Source organism: Anomaloglossus baeobatrachus, chromosome 6 (assembly GCF_048569485.1).
Source record: "Anomaloglossus baeobatrachus isolate aAnoBae1 chromosome 6, aAnoBae1.hap1, whole genome shotgun sequence".
NCBI classification, from domain to species: Eukaryota; Metazoa; Chordata; class Amphibia; order Anura; family Aromobatidae; genus Anomaloglossus; species Anomaloglossus baeobatrachus.
In genome coordinates this window covers 43,046,512-43,071,629 of record NC_134358.1, presented here as the reverse complement: position 1 = coordinate 43,071,629, position 25,118 = coordinate 43,046,512, and the positions used below count along the sequence as shown (strand labels likewise).

Sequence of the window (25,118 nt, the reverse complement as noted above, 5' to 3'; positions counted from 1 at the left end):
GTTGCCTAATAGGTATTTAGGTTCACCTCCCCCGGCAGCAGGCGCCCGAGCAACGCCTCTATTAGTGCATTGCCAGTGTCCAAATCCGTTTGTGCTATTGTTTGTGATCCGTGCATTTGTTACCTGATTCTAATCCTGTGTCTCACCGTAGTGCCATCTATACCATTCCGGCTGTGGACGTCACCACTTATACCTACCGTGGACGTCACCGTGCCATACCTGCCGTGGACACTATCTATACATACCCGCAGTGGACGTCACCGCTCATACCAACAGTGGACGTCACCGTGCCCTACCTGCTGTGGACATTATCTGTACCGTATCTGCTGTGGACGTCACCTGCTGTGAACATCTCCGGTGCCGTTTCCGTGTTCTGCCGGCTGTGGACGTCACAACCTTGCTACACCTGGCCCTACAGAGACTCCTACTACCGGATTCCTGGCCGCAGTGCAGTTAGGCCTTCTGGGGAGGCGCCGCACAGTCCCTGTATAGGGGTTCGCTGCTGGTCGCCTTCTCGGGGGAGTCCGGTGCACGGTCCAGTGGGTCCACCTCCGGACGCTCGCCGCTCCTCGGTGAGCGTAACAGAGACCTAGAGCAGTTTGCAAAACAAGAGTCCAAAATTCCAGGTGAGAGGAGTAAGAAGCTTGTGGACGGTTATAGGAAGCGGTTGATTGCAGTTATTTATTCCAAAGGGTAAAGCACGTGCAACCAAATATTAAAGTGAGGATGGCAACAATTTTGTCAGGCCGAGTTTTGTAGTTTTGTGTGAAATTATGTCCAATTTGTCTTTTTTTCCCCTCAGTTTTTTGTGTTCTTCCAATATACACAAAGGACATAATCATGTGTATATGTGGCTATGACTGTAATATATTAAACATGACATGTCCATGGGGTTCGCTCTGTTTTTCGTCGTGGTGGCGATGTGACCAATTACGGTCATGACACTTGAGTTTTTGTTAGCAAACCGGTGGTTTACAGTACACCACTGGCGGTGTAGGAAGAAAACTGTAAGGGTATGTGCACACAACATCTTTTAGATCCCAGCATACCTACTGAGTTCTTGAAGCAGATGATGCTTCAGGAGAACACCAGTGGTGTTTTCCTAAAGTGTCTTCTTTGTCTTTTTCAGCGTTCTTCTGGTCATCTTTGCAGCCAGCAACTTTTTTTTTAACTTTATATATAGATTAGTGAACAGCTTCCAAAAAGAAGCTAACTGAACAATGGTCAGATCAACTTCTTTTAGCTGCTTCACAACTTTCTAAGTGTAAAGCGGTTTTAAAAATGACTGAACAGAAAGAGGAGGCTGTCACCGGCTGTCACCAGATTCCAGAGGGAGCAGGTGATCAAAAACCCTCTAGGGACTGTAAAATACCTGCAGAAGACTTGGTGCCTGCAGGCACTAAGGTCTTAAGCGGGCTTTACACACAGCGATATCACTAGCAATGTCGCTGGTGAAAGCACCCGCCCTCGTCGGTTGTGCGTCACGGCAAATCGCTGCCCGTGGCGCACAACATTGCTTACACCCGTCACACATACTTACCTGCTTAGCAACGTCGCTGTGGCCGGCGAACCGCCTTCTTTCTAAGGGGACGGTTCGTTTGGCGTCACAGCGGCGTCACTAAGCGGCCGCCCAATAGAAGCGGAGGGGCGGAGATGAGCGGGCCGAACATCCCGCCAACCTCCTTCCTTCCTCATTGCGGGCGGCCGCAGGTACGGTGATGTTCCTCGTTCCTGCGGTGTCACAGATAGCGATGTGTCCTGCCGCAGGAACGATAATCAGGATTACAACGACTGGTCAACGATTAGGTGAGTAATTTTGATCGTTAACGGTCGTTCGTGCATTTCACACGCAACGACGTCGCTAACGAGGCCGGATGTGCGTCACGAATTCTGTGACCCCCAACGACATCTCGTTAGCAATATCTTTGTGTGTAAAGCCCGCTTTAGTTTGCACAGTAAAGGTGCATATTAAAGCTGAAAGTCTCCATGCCTGAACTCCAAGTTATCATCATGTCTACTGATCCAAAAACACAATATGTTAAAAAACCATATAAATAAGACACAGAAGTTTTGAGATTGTGTTCCGTGCAGCTATTAAGAGAACAAATATGAAACTTTTTTGGCATATGGATTAGCAGTATGTATGGAGGAAGAATTAAGCAAATAATGGACAAGATCACCCTGCATACAATATAGCATAGATGTTTCTCGGGTATGCCTACAGTGAAGCACGGTGATGGCTCAGAGATGCTTAAGGTGAAGCATGACAGTGACTTTGTTCTACCTACACTGAAGCATGGTGGTAGCTTGAAGTTGCCTGAGTTGAAGCATCGCAGTGGGTTAGTGCAGTGAAGTCTACAGTGAAGCATGGCAGAGGCTTGGTAATGCATGGCGGTGACTTGTTTATGTCTAAGGTGATGCTTCAGGGTGGCTTGTTGATGTCTAAGGTGAAGCATAGCGGTGGCCTGGTGATGCCACCATTGAAGCACAGTGATGTCTAGGTGATGCCTACAGTGAAGCATGGTGGTGGCTTGGTAATATCTACAGTGAAGCATGACAGTGGCTTTGTGTTGCCTACAATGAAGCATAGCGGTGTCTTGGTAATACCTACAGTGAAGCATGGCAGAAGCTTGTTGATGTCTAAGGTAAAGCATGGCAGTAGCTGGTTGATGTCTAAGGTGAAGTATGGCGGTGTCTTCGTGATGCCTACAGTAAAGCATAGTGGTGGCTCGGTAATATGTATAGTGAAGCATGACAGTGGCATGTTGATGTCTAAGTTGAAGCATGAGGGTCGTATGTCAATGTCTTAGGTGAAGCATAATGGTAGCTACGTAATGCCTACAGTGAAGCACAGCGGTAAATTTGTAATGCTTCTGGTGAAAAATGGTAGTGGCTCCATGATGCTTTGGGGCTGTTTTGCATGGAAACCAGCATTGTATGGAAAGCAATATGTATTCAATCAAGTAACAGGAAATCCTATCAAAAAAATAGATAAAACTTAGGAGTCGGGGCGTGGCCTGGACATGATGGTGTGAGGACGTTTCCTTGCAGAGCTCCTACACCCACCGCCTAAATTCTGATATATCTCGGCCTCTCCGCCGACTAATGCCTCCCAAAAGGAAGCCCCAGGCAGTACTCACCGCGGGCCCCGATCCGGTGATCCAGAAAGCAGGAGGGAGGATGGAGCGGTTCCTCAGTGGGCCCTCTCCTGCCCTGAAGCGAGCGGCGAGCAGCGGCGGCAAGATGGCGCCGTCCCCCACAAAGCGTCCTCCAGGAGGGGAATCCCCAGGCTCAGCGGCCCGGGAGCAGCCAGCAGCCACAGGAGCGAGACGGCAGGAGGAAGTGGAGCCAGGAGCTGGAGCGGCGTGTGGGTCCTCGCAGACAGATAAGGAAGGCGGCAGAGAGCAGGTCTGCAGCGTGGCACACAGGTCAGCGATGGGGGAGGTGCGGCTTCACATGGAGGAAGGTGAGGTGACCCAAAGCAGTGGGGAGGGGGCCCTGAGTGGAGGGACGCTGGCGGGGCCTCGGTCTGTGCCGCCCCAGAGTCCAGAGAGGGAGAGATGTCCTGTGCCCCTGCTTGAGGGATCGCATGGAGGGGATAATCCGGCGGTTTCCCCCCTCGAGGAGGGTCCCCCCCTGGGCAGCCCACCCAACTCTGCACTGCAGGCACACCACCCCCAGGCCACACAAGACCTTCAGGCACTGAGGGAGCTCATCCTGGCCCTCCCCAGCAAGAGTGACCTGGATGCCCTAGTCCGCAGAATTGAGCAGTCCCACCAGCAAGCCATTGCTTCAGTGAGAGAGGAGATAGAGGTCCTAGGAGATAGAGTCACGGCCACTGAGCAAGATCAGGAGTCCTTGGAAAGCAGAGTATCTCGCCTGGAAAAGGACTGTGAGAAATATAATAACCAATCCAGGGACATGGCATTACTGTTAGATGACCAAGAGAACAGAAGTCGCCGAAACAATATAAGATTAAAGGGTGTCCCAGAGGGCTGGCCGGCAGAGACTCTCCGCCATAAAGTGCAAGAAATATTTAATATAGTCACCGCCAGACCAACGGATGCTACGTACCTATGTGACAGAGTCCACAGAGTTGCTAGATCCTTCCAAGGAGCCAATCCCTCCATTGCAAGAGATGTCCTTTGCCGCTTACATTATTATACGGATAAAGAACAGATCCTGAGGAAGGCCTGGGAGTTCGGACCGGTGAAGATGGAGGGGGCGGCTATCAAACTCTTCCCTGACGTTTCCAGTCGCACGCTCTACATGAGGCGTCAGCTTCATCCGTTATTGGCAAAAATCAAAGAGGTGAACGCCTCGTATCGATGGGGGCACCCGTTCCACCTCATTGTCCGGAAGGGCCCATCTACATTCTTGCTGAGACGCCCTGCGGAGTTGCCGGGACTGTTCAAGTTTTTGGAACTGCCTGTCTTTAACATCCCTGATTGGCTATCCTGGGAGTCCATGGGGCCCCCGACGCGGAGGAGAGAAAAGGATTCAACACCGTCGACATCAGGGGGATGGGGCTGAAAAGTCAACCTGGCACTGTGTCTAGTTCCAGGAGAGGTTAAACGGTGCCTATTTATGTTGGAAAGGGACTGTGGCCTATCATTTTGGGAGGGGCATGTGTTGTTGCACCCCTCTTCGCCTCGCTGGGGGGGGGTCTTTGGGCGTTGCATGGTTTGGGGGATGACGGAGGAGAGGCCGTCAGAGTTTAATATTTGTTTCGCCTCTAGCATTTGCAGGGGGGCGGTAGTCAGATAACTTAAGGGTGGTGGGTGGGGGGGTAACACATGAGTGTTCATACTCGACCCCGCTGATAGTACCCTAGTAGGCCTAGGGCTGGTCCATAGGTCTGCGAGCTCCTCGTGAGCTGTCTATTCTTTTTCCTCTTTCTTGTTGCTTCTTTGTTCTCCCCTTTTCTTTTTTCCTTTCGTTTCTAACTTCCCCTCTTTTCCTCTCTCCCTACTCCCGTTTCCTTTCACAGTCTCCAGCTTTCTTCCTTCCTTCCCCCTCTTCCCTCCTCCCTCAGAGTCCTTCCTGGTGGTGTGTGTGTTTGTCTTCCCCTTATCGTCTATTCGTAGGCCCTCTTCACCGACATGAAGCAGTCATCCAGACCTGACCTAAGAGTGGGATCCCTAAACGTCAAGGGCCTTCACAGCCCAGAGAAACGTTCAATCCTCATGAATTTGTTGTGGAGAAGGCGACTTCAGGTAATCTTTCTACAGGAAACGCATTACTGTTTAGACAAACCTTACAAGCTTTCAGACCGGAGATATTCTACGGTCTATCATTCCCCATCTCCTGACTCGCGGTCCAGGGGGACCAGCATCCTAATTGCGAGCTCTCTGCCATGGGAGCTGATAGAGGTCAGCACGGACAAAGAGGGGAGACAGATCCTAATAAAGGGGCGGATCCAGTCTCAGGTCTTCACTTTTGCGGCCCTCTACCTACCCAACACGGGACAGTGTGGCGCCCTGTTGAGATTCTTGAACACCCTGGACGAGTTTTCAGAGGGCACATTGATAATGGGAGGGGACTTTAACTTTGTTATGGACCCAGAGGTGGATACTTCTAGGGAGATTTCTAGCTTGCCCAGGGCCGTTCACAGTCGGATCAGACGGGGTTTACACGAACACCAGTTAGTAGATACATGGAGGTCGCTGCATCCGGCAGACAGGGACTACTCATTTTACTCCGCGGTTCATGACTCTTACTCAAGACTAGACCACTTCTTTGTTAGACACAGAGACCTACACCGCATGCTGGACGCCGAAATAGACGAAATAGTGTTTGCTGACCACGCCTTGATAATCCTTAGTGTTTCCCTGACGTGCCCGATCATCAAACAAGGCCAGTGGACATTGAATACTTCGCTCCTGGCAGATCAGATGACTATGCAGGAGGTACAGACTGCGGTGAAAGAATATTTTGACCTCTGCGCGGGGGGTGATACCACACCCGCCGTAACGTGGGAAGCTCACAAATGCGTAGTCAGAGGACTGTTTATAAAACATGGAGCCCGTATGAAGCGGGAGAGGAATGCGGAGATGGAATCTTTACTAGTTGACATTCACGCTCTGGAGAGGATCCACAAAGACCGGTTAGACGACGGTGCCAAAACCCTTCTCATTCAAAAAAGAGAAAAGCTGAAATCGTTACTCTCTAATAAAGCCAAGGCTTCGCTAGCGCGCTGCCGGAGGCATTTTTACGAATTCGGTAACAAAAACAGTAGGACCTTGGCCAGGGCTTTGCGGACCCAGAGGCTGAGGGGATATGTCCCCCATATACAGAAGCAATCAGGGGGGAGGGCCTCACTTCCGGTTGACATAGCTTCAGCATTTAGGGATTACTACATTGCCCTGTACTCCATTGATGACACTCGGACGGAGGACGATAGGAAGATAGCTAGGGATCGCATCCAGGAATACATAAGATCCTCAGGCCTCCCGAGGATTAGACCAGACGACATAGAGATACTGGAGGCTCCGATTACAGAAACGGAATTTGCTTTGGTCCTCAAAGCATCCCCCGCGGGTAAGGCACCGGGTCCAGATGGACTTCCGCTGTCTTACTACAAGAGGTTAAGTCCTATTCTATCTCCTCATTTTTTGGCAGCATTCAATAACATCTCAGCGTGCACATCCTCTCCATTACCTAGAGACTCCCTTGCGGCTAACATCGTGGTCATTCCCAAGGAGGGGAGGGACCCCACCTGTTGTGCCAACTATCGTCCGATCTCCCTGCTCAACGTGGACTTAAAGTTGTTTGCTAAGATCCTAGCTGATCGGCTGTCCCCTCTGTTAGGGGATATAGTCCATGCAGATCAGGCGGGTTTCATGTTGGGCAGGGAGGCTAGAGATAACACCACGAGGGCCATCAACTTGATCCACAGGGCTAGGTCGGGGGGTGGTTCGCTTATGCTGTTGTCCACAGATGCCGAAAAGGCGTTCGACCGGGTCGGCTGGATGTTTTTGAACGGGGTCCTAACCTCTCTGGGACTGGGGGGCAACATGCTCAGATGGATAGGATCTCTCTATAATTCACCGTCGGCCTGCATACGGGTTAACGGGGTGCTGTCAGATAGATTCCCAATAGCCAATGGCGCGCGGCAGGGCTGTCCTCTCTCCCCATTAATCTTCATACTCACACTAGAACCCCTGCTGCGACACATTCGGACAAACTCAAGCATCAAAGGCCCCAAGATAGGTAGTGTGACCCATAAAATAGCGGCCTTTGCAGACGACCTATTATTTTTCATCACAGACCCAATCACATCGGTCCCTGCGCTAATGCAGGAATTTAAACGATACTCCACACTCTCGAACTTTAAGATCAACTTGTCTAAATCGGAGGCACTGAGCGTTAACCTCCCCATGGGAGTAGTTTCGCAGCTGCGGGGAGTCTTTGACTTTCAATGGGCCCCGCAGTATATGCGATATCTGGGGCTCAAATTGTCAGCAGATGTGAGCTCCTTATTCAAGTTGAACTTTACCCCTCTTCTCCAAAACATAAAAGAAGATTGTAAAACCTGGTCAAGGGGCACGTTCACATGGTTTGGACGGTCAGCGATTCTGAAGATGAATATCTTCCCAAGATTGCTGTATCTTCTTCAGGCCCTGCCAATTGGGATACCCAAGTCTTTCTTTAGAGAAGTTTCGTATATGCAAACGAAGTTTCTGTGGGCAAACAAGCCGGCGAGGTTGGCACGGTCGCTGTTGTGCAGACCTAGAATCCGGGGTGGGCTGGGCCTCCCGGATCTCAAATCTTACTATGTAGCCACACATTTAGCCAGAGTGGTGGACTGGTGTAGGCACTCCAAGGCCAAACCCTGGGTGTCGGTGGAGCAGAGCTTCACTGATATTCCATTAGCGGCGCTCCCATGGGTGAATTCCCCACTTAGTACAGGACTTAGGACTCACCCCACGATTGGTGCTACGCTTTCCTGCTGCTCACAGGAGGGGGTCCGGAGATCTCTGATTCCTTTACCCTCCCCCCTTTCCCCGATCGTTGGCAACCCAGATTTCTCCCCGGGTCTTTCTGATCCGGTGTTTCGCCTATGGATCTCCAGAAATAGATTTCGGGCTTGCCAAATTGGGGTCGAGGGGCACTGGCCAACGGCCGAGGAACTCCGGAATTTCCGGGTTCCCGGACCGCTGGGCCCGTGGCGTTCCATGCAGCTTCGACATTTTCTGTGCTCTCTACCGGACTACAGTCAGTTTGATAGACCCCTTACGGATTTCGAGAAGCTATGTATGGAGGGGGGGACCCTTAGACACTCACTCTCCATCTCACACTCCATGCTGGTCAACTCCTCGGATCTGTCACCTCCTAGATTCCTCCTGCAGTGGGAATCTGACCTGGGCCTCACACTTTCGGCCACGCAGAGGAACAAGGTTCTGTCCATTACTCACAAAGCTTCCATCAGTTCAAAACTTCAAGAAGCCAATTATAAATGCATTTCCAGATGGTATAGGGTCCCAACAAAACTTCACAGGATGTTCCCCGCGGTAGATCCGGGGTGTTGGAGATGTGGCACAGGGGAGGGAAGCTTCCTACACACTTTCTGGGAATGCCCGGGGCTACAGCAGTTTTGGGAGGGGGTACGGGGAGTGATCAGGCATGTGACTGGATACACGCAGACCCTGGGCCCGGAACTCTTCCTGCTCCAACTATCTGAGTCCTCTGTCCGTGCGTACAAAGGGTCTCTGTTAAGCTTTCTGGTGATGGCCGCTAGGACGTGCATTCCTCTGAGATGGAGATCCCCCTCCCCGCCGACTTTATCGATGTGGGCAAGTAGGGTAAACGAACTGCTGTATATGGAGGACCTGACAGCGTCTGTCCACGATAGACATGAGGCTTTTTACAAGACTTGGTTCCCATGGATCGAGTTTAAATATTCTAACGAATACGGCACATGGATCCCCCCAGATTGAAGGGGGGACCCGTGGACGCCGTGGGAAGAAGTTACTCTGAGAGGGTGGATCCCTGCTTTGTGTTTGTTCGTGTCCCAGTGTATTCCCCTTCCCCACCTCGCTCCCCCTATGTTCCCCCTTTTCCTCCCATTTCTCGCTAAATCTTTCTTGTCTGACTCGTGTTTTTTTTTTTTTTTTTTTTTCTCTCTCGCCTTGCTTTTCCTCTTTTTTGTTTTTATTTTCTTCTCTTCTTAAACTGGTATTCCCGCTATATAAAACTTTTGGTAAACATGGAAAGGTCTCATTGTTGAAAATTTTCTCGTGTCGCAGCTACTCTGTTATACATTGTCATGTACTGGTTGGGAATTGTATCGTAATTGACTCAGATTGGTGTGATTCCATGTTTATTGTTAAATAAAGAATTTAAAAAAAAAAAAACAACTTAGGAGTCATTGGACCTTTCAACAGGACAATGATTCCAAGCATATCTCACATTGTTGCAAAATTTGGTTTCAGACAAAGTCATAGAAGATTGTGTAGTGGCCATGATAGTCGCCTGATTTGCACGTCACAGAAAATCTTTGTTGGGATTTGAAGGAAGCTGTTGCAGCAAGAATACTAGTGATCTGGTGGCCATTGTCAGTGAGGAATAAGCTAAGATGTCTCAGGAACACTTCCAGAATCTGGTGTGTGGCTATGCATCATGTTTGCATCAGGTCATAACAACCAGAGGAGCACTGCTAAATTCTAATGACGCTTGTCATGAAGGGGTGAATCATTTTGAGTCAGTAAAAGTGACTTTTTGTAATAATATTTTGTTATATTAGCTTGTAGCGCTATTTACATCATCCTTGTGACATTAGTTTCTTGCAAACAGCAGAAAGTTTCTACATTTTGCTAATAAACCTCATTTACATTGGAGAGTTGTAGCGCTGGCATCCCTGCGAGGACACAGACTTGTTCACTACTTCGGCTGGGTTGCGTCCTCCCGCACACTACCCCAGCCATCCACGTTTGATGCTGCCTCTTTTCCCTCCCGGGGCCTGTGCAGGCAACCCAGGTCTCCCGGGAGGGTGCTTAAGGCACGCGCGTGTGCACCGGCACTCCTCTTAAAAGGGCTGGCACGCTATTTCCAGGAGATGCCTCTCAGCCTATGGCTGGGAGGCACTGTGTATTTAAGGCACCCTCCCTTTAGGGGAAGTGACTGCGCAACGCATCTTGTTAGTCAGTATGCCAGTCTGTCTAGCTAGTTGTCAGGTCCTGAGCTCCTGTCCTGTTATCCCTGTGTCCGTCACCAGTACCTGAGTCTGCCTTCCCATACCTATCTGCCCCTGCCGTACCCACCATACCTTTCCATACCTACCTGCCTGTCTGCCTCAGCCATCCCACCTGTACCTGCCGATACCTGTGCATGTACCTGAGTCCATCACCTGTCCTGGGGGTCAGCTGCCACACTCCCGGTCACTGTCCTGGGAGGGGTACCTGGTGTCTTCCTTGCAGTAGGCGCTTAGTTAAGCCCTTCCCACTAAAGGGTAAGGCGGGCTTTGCACGTTGCGACATCGCAAGCCGATGCTGCTATGTCGCACGCGATAGTCCCTGCCCCCGTCGCACATGCGATATCTTGTGAATCCTGGCGTAGCGAACATTATCGCTACGCCAGCTTCACATGCACTCACCTGTCCTGCGATGTCGCTCTGGCCAGCGATCCGCCTCCTTCCTAAGGCGGCGGGTCGTACAACGTCAGAGCGACGTCACACGGCAGGCGGCCAATCAAAGCGGAGGGGCGGAGATGAGCAGGATGTAAACATCCCGCCCACCTTCTTCCTTCCGTATAGCCGCCGGCGGCAGGTAAGGTGATGTTCCTCGCTCCTGCGGCTTCACACACAGCGACGTGTGCTGCCGCAGGAACGAGGAACAACATCGTACCTGTCGCTGCACCGACATTATGGAAATGTCGGACCCTACACCGATGATACGATAACGACGCTTTTGCGCTCGTTAATCGTATCAAAAAAGATTTGCACACTACGATATCGACTGCGACGCCGGATGTGCGTCACTTTCGATTTGACCCGACCGACATCGCACCTGCGATGTTGTAGTGTGCAAAGCCCGTCAAAGTCCGGGTCCCCCTGTGGTCCAGTGGGTCCACTAACCCCACTTGCTGCTCCTACACAGCCCACAAGTGTTATAAGAGTGAATAATTGTTATTGCAACTGTATACTTTTCTGACTTTTAAGAAATTATCTTACCTGGATCAAACAGTATTTTAGAATTGGTCTTAATAATTCTATATTATATCATGGATGCCTGCAGAACAGTCAGTGGAGCAGAATATTTTTGGGTTTGCCGTGAACTGATGAGACAGACAATGCCTTTTTCACCCTTAATCCTGTTACCTGGTGGAGCATTGGGCTGCAGGCTGTGACGAATCATCCTTTCTAGAGACTGAAGCCTCTGGTTCATCTGCTCCAAAGCTGTGCTCTGTTCCTGCTGATTTGCTATCAGCATCTGTAATGACTGTGAACTTTCTGAACTTGGAGACTGAAGTATCAGCCTAGTAAGAAAACAAAGCAATAGGGATCTTAGAAGCTCAGTCTTCATCTCTCATAGAGAAGCTCCTGACCTTTAAGAGCTGTGCCACTTCAAGAAGAATACGAGGGTAAAAATAGTTCAGGCTCATGCTCGTTACCGCTCTCCGCAGACCGCGCAGCCGCCTCTATCGAGATGAATGTTATTGTAAAAGCTTTCCCCAATCCGATACTACAGACCTGCTAAGTACATACAGCATTACCTACACTATGCAATAAATATGTGACTGCATTACAATAATAACCTCAGGAACAAAGCTTTTCACTGTGGATAGTTTGAGCTTTTCTGATGGCTAAATACAGAGCAATCCAGAATAAACGCGCAACACGGGAGAAGTCCCAGAGAGGAGATTACCAGTTTATTATGAAGGAACATGATACTGCTAGTTCAACTTTAGATTTTATTAGAAACCTTTGTTTTTTATCTTTCTCTTCTTCCATGAAACGTATGATGAGGACTTGTTTTTTTTTCCAGGATGATTTGTACTTTTCTATTACATCATTCATATTACTGTATCATGTTCTGAAAAGGGGTTAGATTTCAGCTTTTATATTTTTATTTATTTATTTTATCCCTTTTAACTACTTTGTAGATTTTTTTTTAGTCCTCCGAGGAGACTTGAAGCTGTGATCGTTTGATCATTTATAATTTATTCCCCAATGTTTTAATATTGCAGTATATAGTAAAATAATGATCTTCTTTGGAAGAATATGATGCTTCCAAAAATGCCACCAACCCACAGTGTTAACGAACACTATGATGACTTTGCAGAGCCTCCAGCAAACCATGATGTCCCCATAGTGCTACCAACATAGTATAATATCCCAACAGCATGATACCCCCAAAAGTACCACCCCATGATATCAACATAGTCCCCCACACACACGGTATTATGGCCCCCAAGCAGTGTGATTGCCTGTTAGTATGAGACCCAACAAAATAGGATATCCCTCAAGTCTCCCTTACTCACTGTGAGGACCCCAAAGCCCCCACTAAGTATTAGAGCCCGACACAATATGGATACCCCCACAGCACCTGACAGTACAATGGCCCCCACAGCCCCAATAAAGAATGAGGACCCTACAGAATGAGGGCTCCCATAGGCCCCTACTCAATATGATGGCCCTCACAGCCCCTTATTCAGTATAATGAGCCCCACTGCCCACCACTCAGCATAATGGCCCCCACAACCGATCACACAATATGATAGCCCCGACAGCCCCAACAAAGAATGAAATAACCCACAAAATGAGGGCCCATAGGCCCCCCACTCAATATGATGACCCTCACTGCCCCTCATACAGTATAATGGCCCCCACTGTTTATCACTCAGCATAATGGCCCCCACAGACAAACACACAATATGATGGCCCCCACAGCCCCAACAAAGTATGAAGGATCCCACAGAATGAGGGTCCCCACTCAATATGATGGTCCTCAAAGCCCCTCATACAGTATAATGGCCTCCACTGCCCACCACTCAGCATAATGGCTCCAACAGTCCCAATACAGAAAGATGTACCCACAGAATAAGGTCCGCCAAAGGCCCTCACATAGTATAATGTCCCCCACTGCCAACTATTCAGCATAACAGTGCCCAAAACCTGTCACACAGTTTTAAGGCCACCACAGCCCCTCCACTGAGTTCAATGAGTGCCCCCCACAGCACACCACTCAGTATGGGAGCTCTACAGTTCCCGACTCAGCATGGTGGCCCTCACAGCCCACCATTTAATATAATCACCCCCACCAGGCTCCGACTCAATATAATGCACCCTCTAACCCCCCAATCCATTTGCTGACCCCCACAGCTTATTTATTAAGCAGACAGCAGATGACGTTACATTAGCGGTTATAGTTTGTTAAGGTGCATGTTGCTTCTCGTAACTGTATAATCTCTGTTTAGATTCGTATCCTCGATGTTACTGATAAAGAAGATAATGGTTGCTATATATCATAGGTAAACAAAACAGCTCGCTCTGCACAGATGCGTTTAGAGCAAGCTGTCAACCAAAGTGTCAGGGCGTGCGTACAGCTGCCACTAATGGTGTACTGAGTTCTGACTGTAGCTGCTAATGTTATCCCGGTAGGTGCGCTTTCAGTACAGCGGCTGGACAGCATTGTAATGCTATTAACCTACAGATTAATCCTATATCTGCAGGTTCGATAGTATTTGGGGACATGACTGGTTCCCCTTAAAGTGATAACTCAACTGAAGCATTTATTGACTGGATAGTTAACACATAACTGATCAGTGGAGAACTGACCCCTGGGACCAATCACCAAAATAGGAAACCCCAATTCTTGTACCTCTCAGCAACAAAAGAGCGTCTGGGAGAAGTGTGAATGGAGCTGCAGGGGGGCACACAATCGACCATCTCCAATCTATCCAGTGAACAGCTGGTAAATGCTTCAGGTGGAAACAACCCTTTAAGCATCTCTCAATTAAACAACTGCATTGAACTGAAGGCCGCTTTACACGCTGCGACATCACTCAAGCGATGTCGTTGGGGTCACGGAATTTGTGACGCACATCCGGCCGTTTTAGCGATGTCATTGCGTGTGACACCTATGAGCGATATTGAATTGTCGCAAAAACGTTCAAAATCGCTCATCGGTGACATGCCCCCCTATTCTCGATTATCGTTGCTGCTGCAGCTAGCGATGTAGTTCCTCGTTCCTGCGGCAGCACACATCGCTATGTGTGACACCGCAGGAACGAGGAACCTCACCTTACCTGGGCCCGCTAGCAATGAGGAAGGAAGGAGGTGGGCGGGATGTTACGTCCCGCTCATCTCCGCCCCTCCGCTTCTATTGGGCGGCGGTTCGGTGACACTGCTGTGACACTAAACAAACCGCCCCCTTAGAAAGGAGGCGGTTTGCCGGTCACAGCGACGTCGCTAGGCAGGTAAGTAGTGTGACGGGTCCGCGCGATGTTGTGCGCCACGGACAGTGATTTGCCCGTGATGCACAACCGATGGGGGCGGGTACGCACGCTAGCGATATCGGTCACGATATCGCAGCGTGTAAAGCGGCCTTAACGCATGTTTTCCACATTCCGATGGTTGGATTAGATATTTTAAAGATTAAAGATCTTCCGTTTTATGCCTTACAATTATTCTCTGCTTCACCACAGGAGAACAAGTAATTTTCTTTGCATTAAAACTTCATGCTGTGAAGAAATTCATCCCCAGAGTCATGTACATCATCTCAGACGTGGTAGAAAGTGACGTACCTCTGCAGGCTATTGGTCTGTTGTGGTTTGGAGCTAGATTTCGTGTTTCCATGGCTAGTCCTCTTTTTCTGCATGCCCGACAGCTCGTTCTTCAGCTTCTGTTCTTTCACAAGATGCAATAGTTCCCCTAATTCTTCCTGTAGGAAATAAAAGAAAAGTAGGTTGTTGCTGTGACCGGGCACTTGAGAAAATTGTGAATACATTAGCGCGGCGGAAAAGAAGATTCATACATTTTTCAATAGGAGATTCCCATCAGACCAGCACAGAGACACGATGAAGAAGAATATTTCATAGTATTAAGACTTAAAGGCCTGAGGGGGAGAAGACGGAGCATCCAATCTGGGCACAACACAGATATTCAATGTCACTTCATAATATCCTAATAGAAATAAAGTGACAATATAAAGGAGCCTTGTTGGAAACATATGTACTAAATGGATCAAATTTGTTTGTTAGACCTTAAAAAAACAATAGTATTTGCTACAATGCCATCCAAAAGTTTAGTACATAAAATGGGAGTAATCGGACTAAGGGAAAATGTGTGTAACTGAATTAACAACTGGGTCAGTGATAGGAAATAGAGGATGGTTATTAATAAAAAACACACACACACACACACACACTCACACACCGAGTCACAGTTCAACAGTCGGATACCACAGGGGTCAGTACAGGGCCCTCTTCTTTTTAACATGTTAATTAAAGACCTTATAGGGGGCATACAGAATAAAATTTCAATATTTGCAGATGTAGGATAATGAAAGCAGAGGAGGATAATTTTATATGACAGAATGATTTTTGTAAGTTTGAGGCTTGGGCTGAGAAATGGCAATTGAAGTATAATGTGGATAAATGTAAGATGATGCACTTGGGCCTCAGAAGTAAAATGTACAATTATGTGCTAACACTGTCACTGAAAACAATTGGGCATGTGGGTGGATAGCAAAGTATAGTTAAGTGACCAGTGAAAGGCACCTGCTACCAAGACAAATAAAATAATGGAATGCATTAATAGAGACATAAATGCTGTTCACAAATTCATAGTTTTGCCTCTATACAAGTCACTAGTATGGACATGTGGTGCCACTGAGGCTTCAGTCGCCGCAGGACATTGCATCTCATTTAAGGTGCAGTACTCATCCTAGTAAGGGGGGTTAGCCGCTAGTGTTTACCACATTCACACACAGCATACAGTTAGGTGCTTTCCCACTGGGATTGGCCTGGGGTAGACAGGGGGTGGCCATCAGGAGGCATGGGATTTTCCAGTCACTAGGACAACCACCTGGGAGGCGGGTACCCTTGGGGGGAAAGGAAGGAGCATCTCTCACATAGTCAGTCAACCCGAGCACAGCTCGGGGTAAGGAGGCAAGTCAGAACCTCAGTCCAAAGTAACTAACTTTTAACTTCTGGGAGCTCAGCGTGGCCCGAGGCTTGGAGCAGGAAGCTCAGCCCGGGCTCTTCATAGCGCAGGGGAATCCCAGGGTTCGCGGAGCATGCAGAAAGTCCCTGCGGCCCATTCCATACACCAGACACAGGAGTGGAGGGACCCCCTACCAGGAAGGACACACAGTGGGACCACTGATGCAACCTCTGAACTATTCAGGATCGGCTGGAGCCCATCATAGTGGAAACCGGCACTCCAAGGGTGATGACTGTTGCAGTGAGTAAAGAGAACTTGAACCGCAGCTCCTGTGTCATCCCTGTCATTGCAGGCGCCGCTGTCCCGCGCTCCGGTGCCATCGACCACTACTACCACCACCATCATCCTCCCTGGGTTCTAGCTCTACCTGTGAAGAGCTGGAACGCCAGAGCTGCGTTACCATCCGAGAGTGACATCCCGTAGCGGCGGCTTCCCTCCTAGCCGCATACTGCAGGTGGCGTCACGAGACAACTACCCCCACCATCTCTCCTTCCTCCACATCTCCCTTCTTCCCTTTCGTGGACACCTCGGGACTACAAAGCCGGGCCAGGCCGCCGTGATATCCCCAAAGACCCCTCCATCATCGGTCCAGTGACGATTAAAAGAAACCCCGGCCCCGTGGGTTGCCTCATTTGGGGTCACGAACAGGATTTCGTGCCCGCAACCAACGGGTACTGTGCACCTTTAAGAACTGTGCAAAAACGGTTTATTGAGAAACAAAGCCACCGTTAACTTTGCAGTGTTGGAAAAAAAGGGGCGTGCCGTCATGGGTGGAGCCCAGAAAGAGCGCGAAAGACAGCCTCACTGCCGTAAACGAGCAAGAAACCCTGTGGCTCTAAGCTAGGGCAGGAAACCACTGGTTGAGACATGTCCAGTGAGGATGAAGACCATGCTGTCCCCATTGCTAACGCTGCAGCACCAACACCAGTTCCGGAAGTACAGTTTGCTATGCCGTACCTTCCGGGAGCATCGTGGCTGTCACAGTACGCTGGGGAAGCATATACCCTGACCGACTTTAAAGAGAGACTATACGGCTTATTCTGTGTGTACCCTATGATGGAAGATCAGAAAGCCAGCATCCTAATTGGCCAAATGACCGGGGCAGCCCGACAGGAAGTCAAGTCCTGGCCGGTTACCGATAAAAAAAATAGTAAAGGACATTTTGGGTAAGCTCAAGGAAACTTTTGATACCCGCACAGCAGCTGAGATAAAGATGCGGTTCTATGAATGCAAACAAAAAGCACAGGAAAGTGTACAGGACTATGCTTTACCTGCAGGAGGCAATAAGAGCTGTTTGGCAGGTGGAACCGGAGGGGGTGACGGACGAGGACTAGCTGCTGACCGACCAGTTCATTGAGGGACTCCTGTCCAATGCCCATTGAACCAAGCTATGAATCGTATACATGCAAAATCCTAACCTCAGCTTTGCAGAGTTCAAAGATAGGGCCATCCGGATGTTGCGGGAACCAACTCACCGCAGCGCCACGCTCAGACAACCGAAGATGATGCCGGCAGCGCCAGCACCAGTGGAGGCCAGTGAACAGACTCTGGGAAAAGACTCCGTCGATGAACTGCGACTGCAACTCCTGGAACTGACCAAAGGTATGGGCATTTTGATTAAGGCGATCCAACACAAGCTGGGGACCCAGCAGCCTGTTATCCTTGAGCTGGCATCTAATGTTGATGACCTCCCTTGGCAGCAGCGAGGAAAGAATTTGTCGCCTTCAGTTCCTGACCATTACAACGCTGACGGGCAGCCAATCTGCTGTCGTTGTGACAAAGCAGGACATTATGCCAGAGGATGTCCGATCACCATACTAAACCAGGGGGCCGGGACCGGTACTCTGGTACCACCACCAGCAGTCAAGAAATAGCTACAGTCAATGTTTTCTTATGCAAAAAGTGATGTTAGCTTTCATTTGATAGTATTGCAGAACCTGAGAATGTTTTGTTGTTTGTAACGTTTGATGTTGAACTGCCTGACATAAAGGGAAGAAAGTTTTACTATTATGTGCATAACCAAAAATGTGCAGTATACCCTGTATATTTTGTTGCAGCCAGGGAGTACTGTGATTCGCTATGGGGGTATGTGGCGCCCCTGAGGCTTAAGTCACCGCAGGTTATTGCATCTCATTTAAGGTGCAGTACTCAATCCGGGAAAGGAGGGGGTTAACCGCTGGTGTTTACCCCATTCACACACAGCATACTGTACAGTTAGGTGCTTTCCCACTGGGATTGGCCTAGGGTAGACAGGGGGTGGCCATCACAAGGCATGGGACCTTGCCTTGAAAGGAAGTAGCATCTTCCCAAATAGTCAGTCAACCCCGGGCACAGCTCGGGGTAGGGAGGCAAGTCGGGACCTCAGTCCAAAACAACTACCTTTTAACTTCTGAAAGCTCAGCGGGGCCCGAGGCTTGGAGCAGGAAGTTCAGCCCGGGCTCTCCACAGCACAGGGGAATCCTAGTATCCATGGAGCGTGCAGTAAGCAAGCGTGGCCCGTTCTATACACCAGACACAGGAGTGGAGGGACCCCCTACCAGGAAGGACACAAAGTGGGAACACCGGTGGCGACCTCTGAAATATCCGGGATCGGCTGGAGCCCATCATAGTGGAAACCGGCACTCCAAGGGTGACGACTGTTGCAGTGAGTAAAGAGAATTTGAACCGCAGCTCCTGTGTTGTCCGTGTCATTGCCGGCGCCAACGTCCCGTGCTTCTGTGCCATCGGCCACTACTACCACCACCATCATCATCCTCTCCGGGGCCTAGCTCTACCTATGGAGAGCTGAAACACCAGAGCTGCGTTACCTTCTACCCTGGAGAAGAGTGACATCCGGCAGCGTCGGCTTCCCTCCTAGCCGCATATAACAGGTGGCGTCAAGAGACAACAATCCCCACCATCTGCCCTTACTCCACATCTTTCTTCCTCCTTTTAGTGGACACCTCGGGGCCATGAAGCTGGGCCAGGCCGCCGTGACATCCCCAAAGACCCCTCCATCACCGGCCCGGTGACGAGTAAAAGAAACCCCGGCCCCATGGGGTGCCTCAGACACATTTAGAATGTTATGCACAATTTTGGTCCCGTGTGTATTAGTGTATAACTGCTCCAGCCACTTCTGCTTCAGTCATCAGGCACCACCGTATTCCCGCTGTAGGCAGTGCTGTTGATAGAGGAGAAGTCCGTAGCTCTGGTAAACGCAGGATCCACCCACCCACTGAGATTGGTGTGGCTGCAGTACTTCTGGTTGACTGTGGATGTGTGTGCTTTCTAGCTGAAGTTATCAGCTCCCTGCTACAGAATATTGGAAGGCACCACACCCTTTTTATATCTTCAGTGGTCTGCTGGACAATGCCAGATATAGCCTAATGTTTGCTACTGCCACACGCTTTCCTGAATCTGTTCACACTTAGCTGTTTTTGTACCCTGTTTGACCTCAGCCTGTTTACCTGACGTTTCTCTTGCCTGCAGATTTTGGTAGAGGTCCTCCTTATACCTTTTGATTAATGAATCATGTGTTTTTAGATTTTTGTATATGTAAATCTTTAATAAAAATTGATGTCTTTTTGGAAATTTACACTCCTATGTGTATGTGGTTCTTTTGGGACTCATACATTCTTTGCAGTCTGTTGATGGAGTTATTCCACTTATTTATCCATACATAAGGGAAGTAGATGAAATTACTACTATGTTATTGCAATTTTTCCCTTTGTCCTTGATCTTATTCATAGATTTGGTATCGTGCTGCAATCTTGGTTGTGACCCGGCTCCCTAACAATTCTTCGGTTCCTGAGTTTGCCCTCTTTTTGATCCTGCCTGGTGACTATCCCCATTTCTGGACTGCAGCCTTTTCATAGGCAATGATTTCCAGGACCTTGCAGCAAATTGAGATCCCTGTTTAGGGGGTTAAAAGTTTCAAGGTACCCCGGGATCCTGCTTGTACTTAGTCTGTCCGTGATAGCTATTTTGTGCCTGTGACCCCGGACAGCTATCACAATAAGAAGAAGGAGATAGCTGAACTACACCAGATGCCGGGAAGAGACACCAAGCTTTATAAGGGAAAGGGTAGACTTCAATATGAGGACAGGTTATCAAACTTGGGGTTGTTCAATTTGGAAAAACAAAGGCAGCTTAGAGCAATCTTATTACAATGTACAAATATATGAGGGGACAGTAGAGACCTTTCTAATGATATTTTTACACCTAGGCCAGCGAAGGTGACAAGGGGGCATCCACTACGTCTAGAGGAAAAAAGGTTTAATCATAATCACAGATGTAGATTATTTAGATTATTAGTCCCTCTAGGTGAGTTAAACCTGTGATCACTTGTACATTACACTAGAAACAAAACAAATATGGAAGCTTTCAGTAGGCCTCTGGCTGCCTTAACATTGCAATCAGCACCCCAAAAATCGCATTACTGTTGGGAGAGATACCTCCTCCAAGTATCAACCTCTCAAATGCCTCTGTCACAACTGACAACAGCATTTAGGAAATTAAACTGCTGCGCAGTACAGCTGGCATTTGTACTTTAAGGTGCATGCGTCCATACATGCCATGTGCACATCTGCTATATATACAGTGGGTGATATAAGTATTGAACACATCACCAATTTTCTAAGTAAATGTATTTCTAAAGGTGCTTTGACATGAACTTATCATTGACATGAATTTATCACCAGATGTTGGTAACAAACCATCTAATCCACACAGGCAAAGAAATACATGTCAATAAATTATTTTATTTGTAATAATGAGAAATGACACAGGAAAAAAGTATTGAGCACATGAAGAAAAAAAGAGGTGGAAAAAGCTTTGTAAAGTCATGACTCGAGCTGAAATCTATCAGTAATTAGAAAGTAATTCTGACACTTAAGCGGGCTTTACATGCTGCGATCTTGCTAGCGAGATCGCAAGCGATCAGACCCGCCCCCGCTGCCCGTGTCGCACAACCTCGCTTACCCCCGTCACACGCACTTACCTGTCCTGCGACGTCGCTCTGGCCGGCGTTTCGCCTCCTTTCTAAGGGGACATGTTGTGCGGCGTCACAGCGACGTCACACGGCCGCCGTCCAATAGAAGCGGAGGGGCGGAGATGAGCAGGACGTAAACATCCCGCCCACCTCCTTCCTTCCGCATAGCCGGTGGAGGCAGGTAAGGAGATGTTCGTTGCTCCTGCGGTGTCACACACAGCGATGTGTGCTGCCGCAGGAACGAGGAACAACATCGCTAATTAGAAGAAAACGATTTTTTGTTTTAGGATGACCTATCCGCGGCAAACGATTTTTGCCACTTTTGCGATCGATTTAGGTCGCTCATAAATGTCACACACTGCGATATTGTTAATGACGCCGGATGTGCGTCACAAACAACCTGACCCCGACGATAATTCATTAACGATATCGCAGCGTGTAAAGCCCGCTTTAGTGACAAAATAATATCAGTTAGCATCACGCTAAATATGGGGAAGTACCAAGCGCACAGCGAAAGGGAACCCTGTGTCTAGGGAAAGGGAAGATGGTGATCCCTGACTGAACCTACTGCTGGTCCCTGGGGTCCCTCACCACCCTAGATAGATTCCGCACCTATGCGCCGAGTCGGATGCCTGACCTTAGGTATCCCTAATGCTGGACACTAAATAGGGAGCGTATGGGATGAGCTCTTCATCAACCCCACTAAACACTATAGACAAGATAAGGAGGACACACAGGGGCATAATGCATGAACTACTTATCATTAGATGACTCAGGTAGGAGTGCAGTAACGATACCACAGAGGAGACAAACCACCTGCTTGCAACCTCGGCTTGAAGGAACTGAAAATATCACCAGCACCAGTCCAAACAAAAGGAAAAGTATATTTAAACACCAAGGGAATACTGAATATCAACAGCTGGGTGGAAGTCGAGCTCCTCGAGGTCCAAAAGGGAGAGAGATGAATCCAGCAGGAAAGCTACCTATACCAATGAATACTGACAGCAGGAACAATGAAAAGTCAAGGAGCATTCTGCGCAGCCAGACGCTGTGACCTTCAAAGGCCAGAAACAACATGACTGTCTGTCACACGTAACACACCCCTGACAGCTGGTTCAACTGATGGCCTATAAAAAGATGTCTCACGAAGGTTTCACACAAGAAACATCTCATGATGGGTAAACCAGTGAACTGTCTCAAGACCTTTGCATATGTATTGTTGCAAAACATACTGATGTCATTGGTTACAGTAGAATTTCTAAACTACTGAAGGTTCCAGTTAGCACTCTAGGGGCCGTATCCTGGAAATGGATAGAACATCATTTGACCACGAACCGGCCACTACCACCTGTGGGGATCTACAGAAAAACCTGGAATCTGCAGGTATAATTGTTTCAAAGAAAACAATAAGTAATGAAGACATCCCCCATTAGCTGTATGCATGCTCACCAAGCAAGGCTCCATTGCTGAACAAAAAGTTAGTTCAAGCAAGTTTAAAGTATTTTCAACAATGTTTATACAAGCCTGTGAAATGCTGGGAGCATATAGTCTGGTAAAATGAGACCAAAATTAAACTCTCTGGATGCCATAATACACACCATGTTTGGAGGCCAAAAGGCAAATCACCCCAAACGCACCAACAGTGAAGTTTGGAGATGGGAACATCATGGTGTGGGGCTGTTTTTGAGCATATGACATTGTAAAATTTCATATTATTGAAGGAAGGATGACTAGACAAATGTACTGAGACATTCTTGATAAAAATCTGCTGCCATCTACCAGGAGGATGCAGTTGAAATGAGGACGGACATTTCATGACGACAATGATCCCAAACACACAGCCAAAGAAACTCTCAATTGGTTTCAGAGAAAAAAAAATAACAGAGAGAAATGGAGAAGGGTGATAATACCGCGCCACAGATCACTTCTGGAACCGTAAGATTAACGTATCTTTATTGGCATAGGTCTACGCGTTTCAGGAGCTCTGCTCCCTTCCTCAGGACCGTGGAGAACCAAGAGACATCAAATCAAATGTGATTTGATGTCTCTTGGTTCTCCATGGTCCTGAGGAAGGGAGCAAAGCTCCTGAAATGCGTAGACCTATACCAATAAAGATACGTTAATCTTACGGTTCCAGAAGTGATCTGTAGCCCGGTATTATCACCCTTCTCCATTTCTCTCTGTTATCTGCCATCGGGTGGCTGCAGCCGGGATCAATACTATACATGCGATTTAAGGGGTTGTGACTTGCACAACTTTATCTGGTGAGTATTCACTCCCCCCTCCTCACCCCACATTATTGGGGTAATACCCTATCTGCGCTTCCTCTCCACAGCTTTATACGTTTAGAGAAAAAAAAATTAAACTGCTAGAAAGACCGAGCTGATCACCGGAGCTGAATCCAATAGAAAAATTATGGAAGAAACTAAAGCTCAGAGTTCATAGAAGGAGCCCAAGGGACCTTCAGGACTTGAAAAGTGTTTGTGAAGAAGAGTGGGTCACAATCACACCTGAGCAATATAGGAGACTAGTGTCTCTATACAGGAGGCGTCTTGAAGCTTCATCAAGAACAAATACTTTCATACAAAGTTTTAAATACATTCCAATAACGTGTTAAATACTTTTTCTGTGTCATTTCTCATTATTACGGAACATATTACTAAATTTATGGACATCTATGGTTTGATTTCTGTGTATTGGATGTGTTCTGACCAACATCTGGTGTGAAATACATGTCAATAGCACCTTTAGACATATATTTACTTAGAAAACTGGTGATGTGTTCAATACTTACTTCACCCTCTGTATACTGCGGATATTGTCAATGTTAACCTGGGCCGGGTAGACCCACTCCATGCATAATGGGCTCCGGCACTTGCTTGTGTTCACCAGGTGCTGACTCTGGCCCTGAGCATACCCTAATGCGGGCGTCACACGAGACGATCTATCGTGCGATGTGTCGTCGGGGTCACGGTTTTCGTGACGCACATCCGGCATCGTTCACTACGTCGTCTCGTGTGACACCTACGCGCGACTCCAAATCGGTTATAAATCGTGGATCGTGTACTCGTCACTCATTTTTAAAAAATTGTTTAATCTTATTTGCGCAAATTGTTAATCGTTCCCGGGGCAGCACACGTTGCTCCGTGTGACACCCCGGGAACGATGAACACAGCTTACCTGCGGCCCGCGGCACCTGCCGGCTATGAGGAAGGAAGGAGGTGGGCGGGATGTTTACGTCCCGCTCATCTCTGCCCCTCCGCTTCTATCGGCCGGCGCTGTGACGCCAAACGTCCCTCCCACTTCAGGAAGAGGATGTTCACCGCCTACAGCGAGGTCGCTCAGCAGGTAAGTACGTGTGACGGCGGTTTAATGACTTTGTGCGACATGGACAGCAATTTGCCCGTGATGCACAACCGACGGGGGCGGGTACGATCGCTCGTGCAATCGCACGATAGATCGTACCGTGTGAAGCCTGCATTAGGCAAGATTCAGACACATTTTTGGGTATGGTGCTGTTAATGTCCTAGACCTAGACTATAGCAGAGCCACACACTGCCCTATGTAAGTCAATGTGCTAGTGTACGTGAATCATGGTCCATGTAAAAAAAAAAAAATTGCTGCAAGAACTAGGCCCGTCTACTTTGTGGGTGAGATTTTGCTTCATTTGGACGGCACATAACTACTGTACCAATGTAGACAAACAAACAGAATAGCACATGGGTAAAGTAATAACCTCAATTTATGGACACGTCTGTCATTAGAATTCATATTTTCATGTGAAAGCAGCCAATAAATGTTTTTAGCCCTGAAGGGAAGGATGAAACGCCAGTCTAAATTAATTCAATCCAATTTACATTACAAAGTTACAGAAGCTCTAATGTATACATGGATTGAAGTGGATTTTATGTCAAACAGGAGACCCCATTGAAGGGGTTTTCCACTTTCAAAAAACATTTTATATTGCCTTAAAAAGGGAACCTG

At 48.3% G+C, this 25,118-nt stretch overlaps 1 protein-coding gene across 5 annotated transcripts in view; it reads right to left on the bottom strand.

Annotated features, from left to right (window-relative positions):
• Positions 1-25,118, bottom strand: part of LOC142317006 (uncharacterized) — a 378,054-nt gene that overhangs the window by 16,098 nt on the left and 336,838 nt on the right. For 4 of the 5 annotated variants that reach the window (XM_075352880.1, XM_075352879.1, XM_075352881.1 and 1 more), the window contains 2 exons: positions 14,746-14,882; positions 11,318-11,475 (listed from right to left, as the gene is read on the bottom strand). In XM_075352880.1, the coding sequence (XP_075208995.1) occupies positions 11,318-11,475; positions 14,746-14,882 (295 nt within the window). The remainder of the gene's footprint in view (positions 1-11,317; positions 11,476-14,745; positions 14,883-25,118) is intronic. The other variant, XR_012754656.1, reaches the window with a different exon arrangement.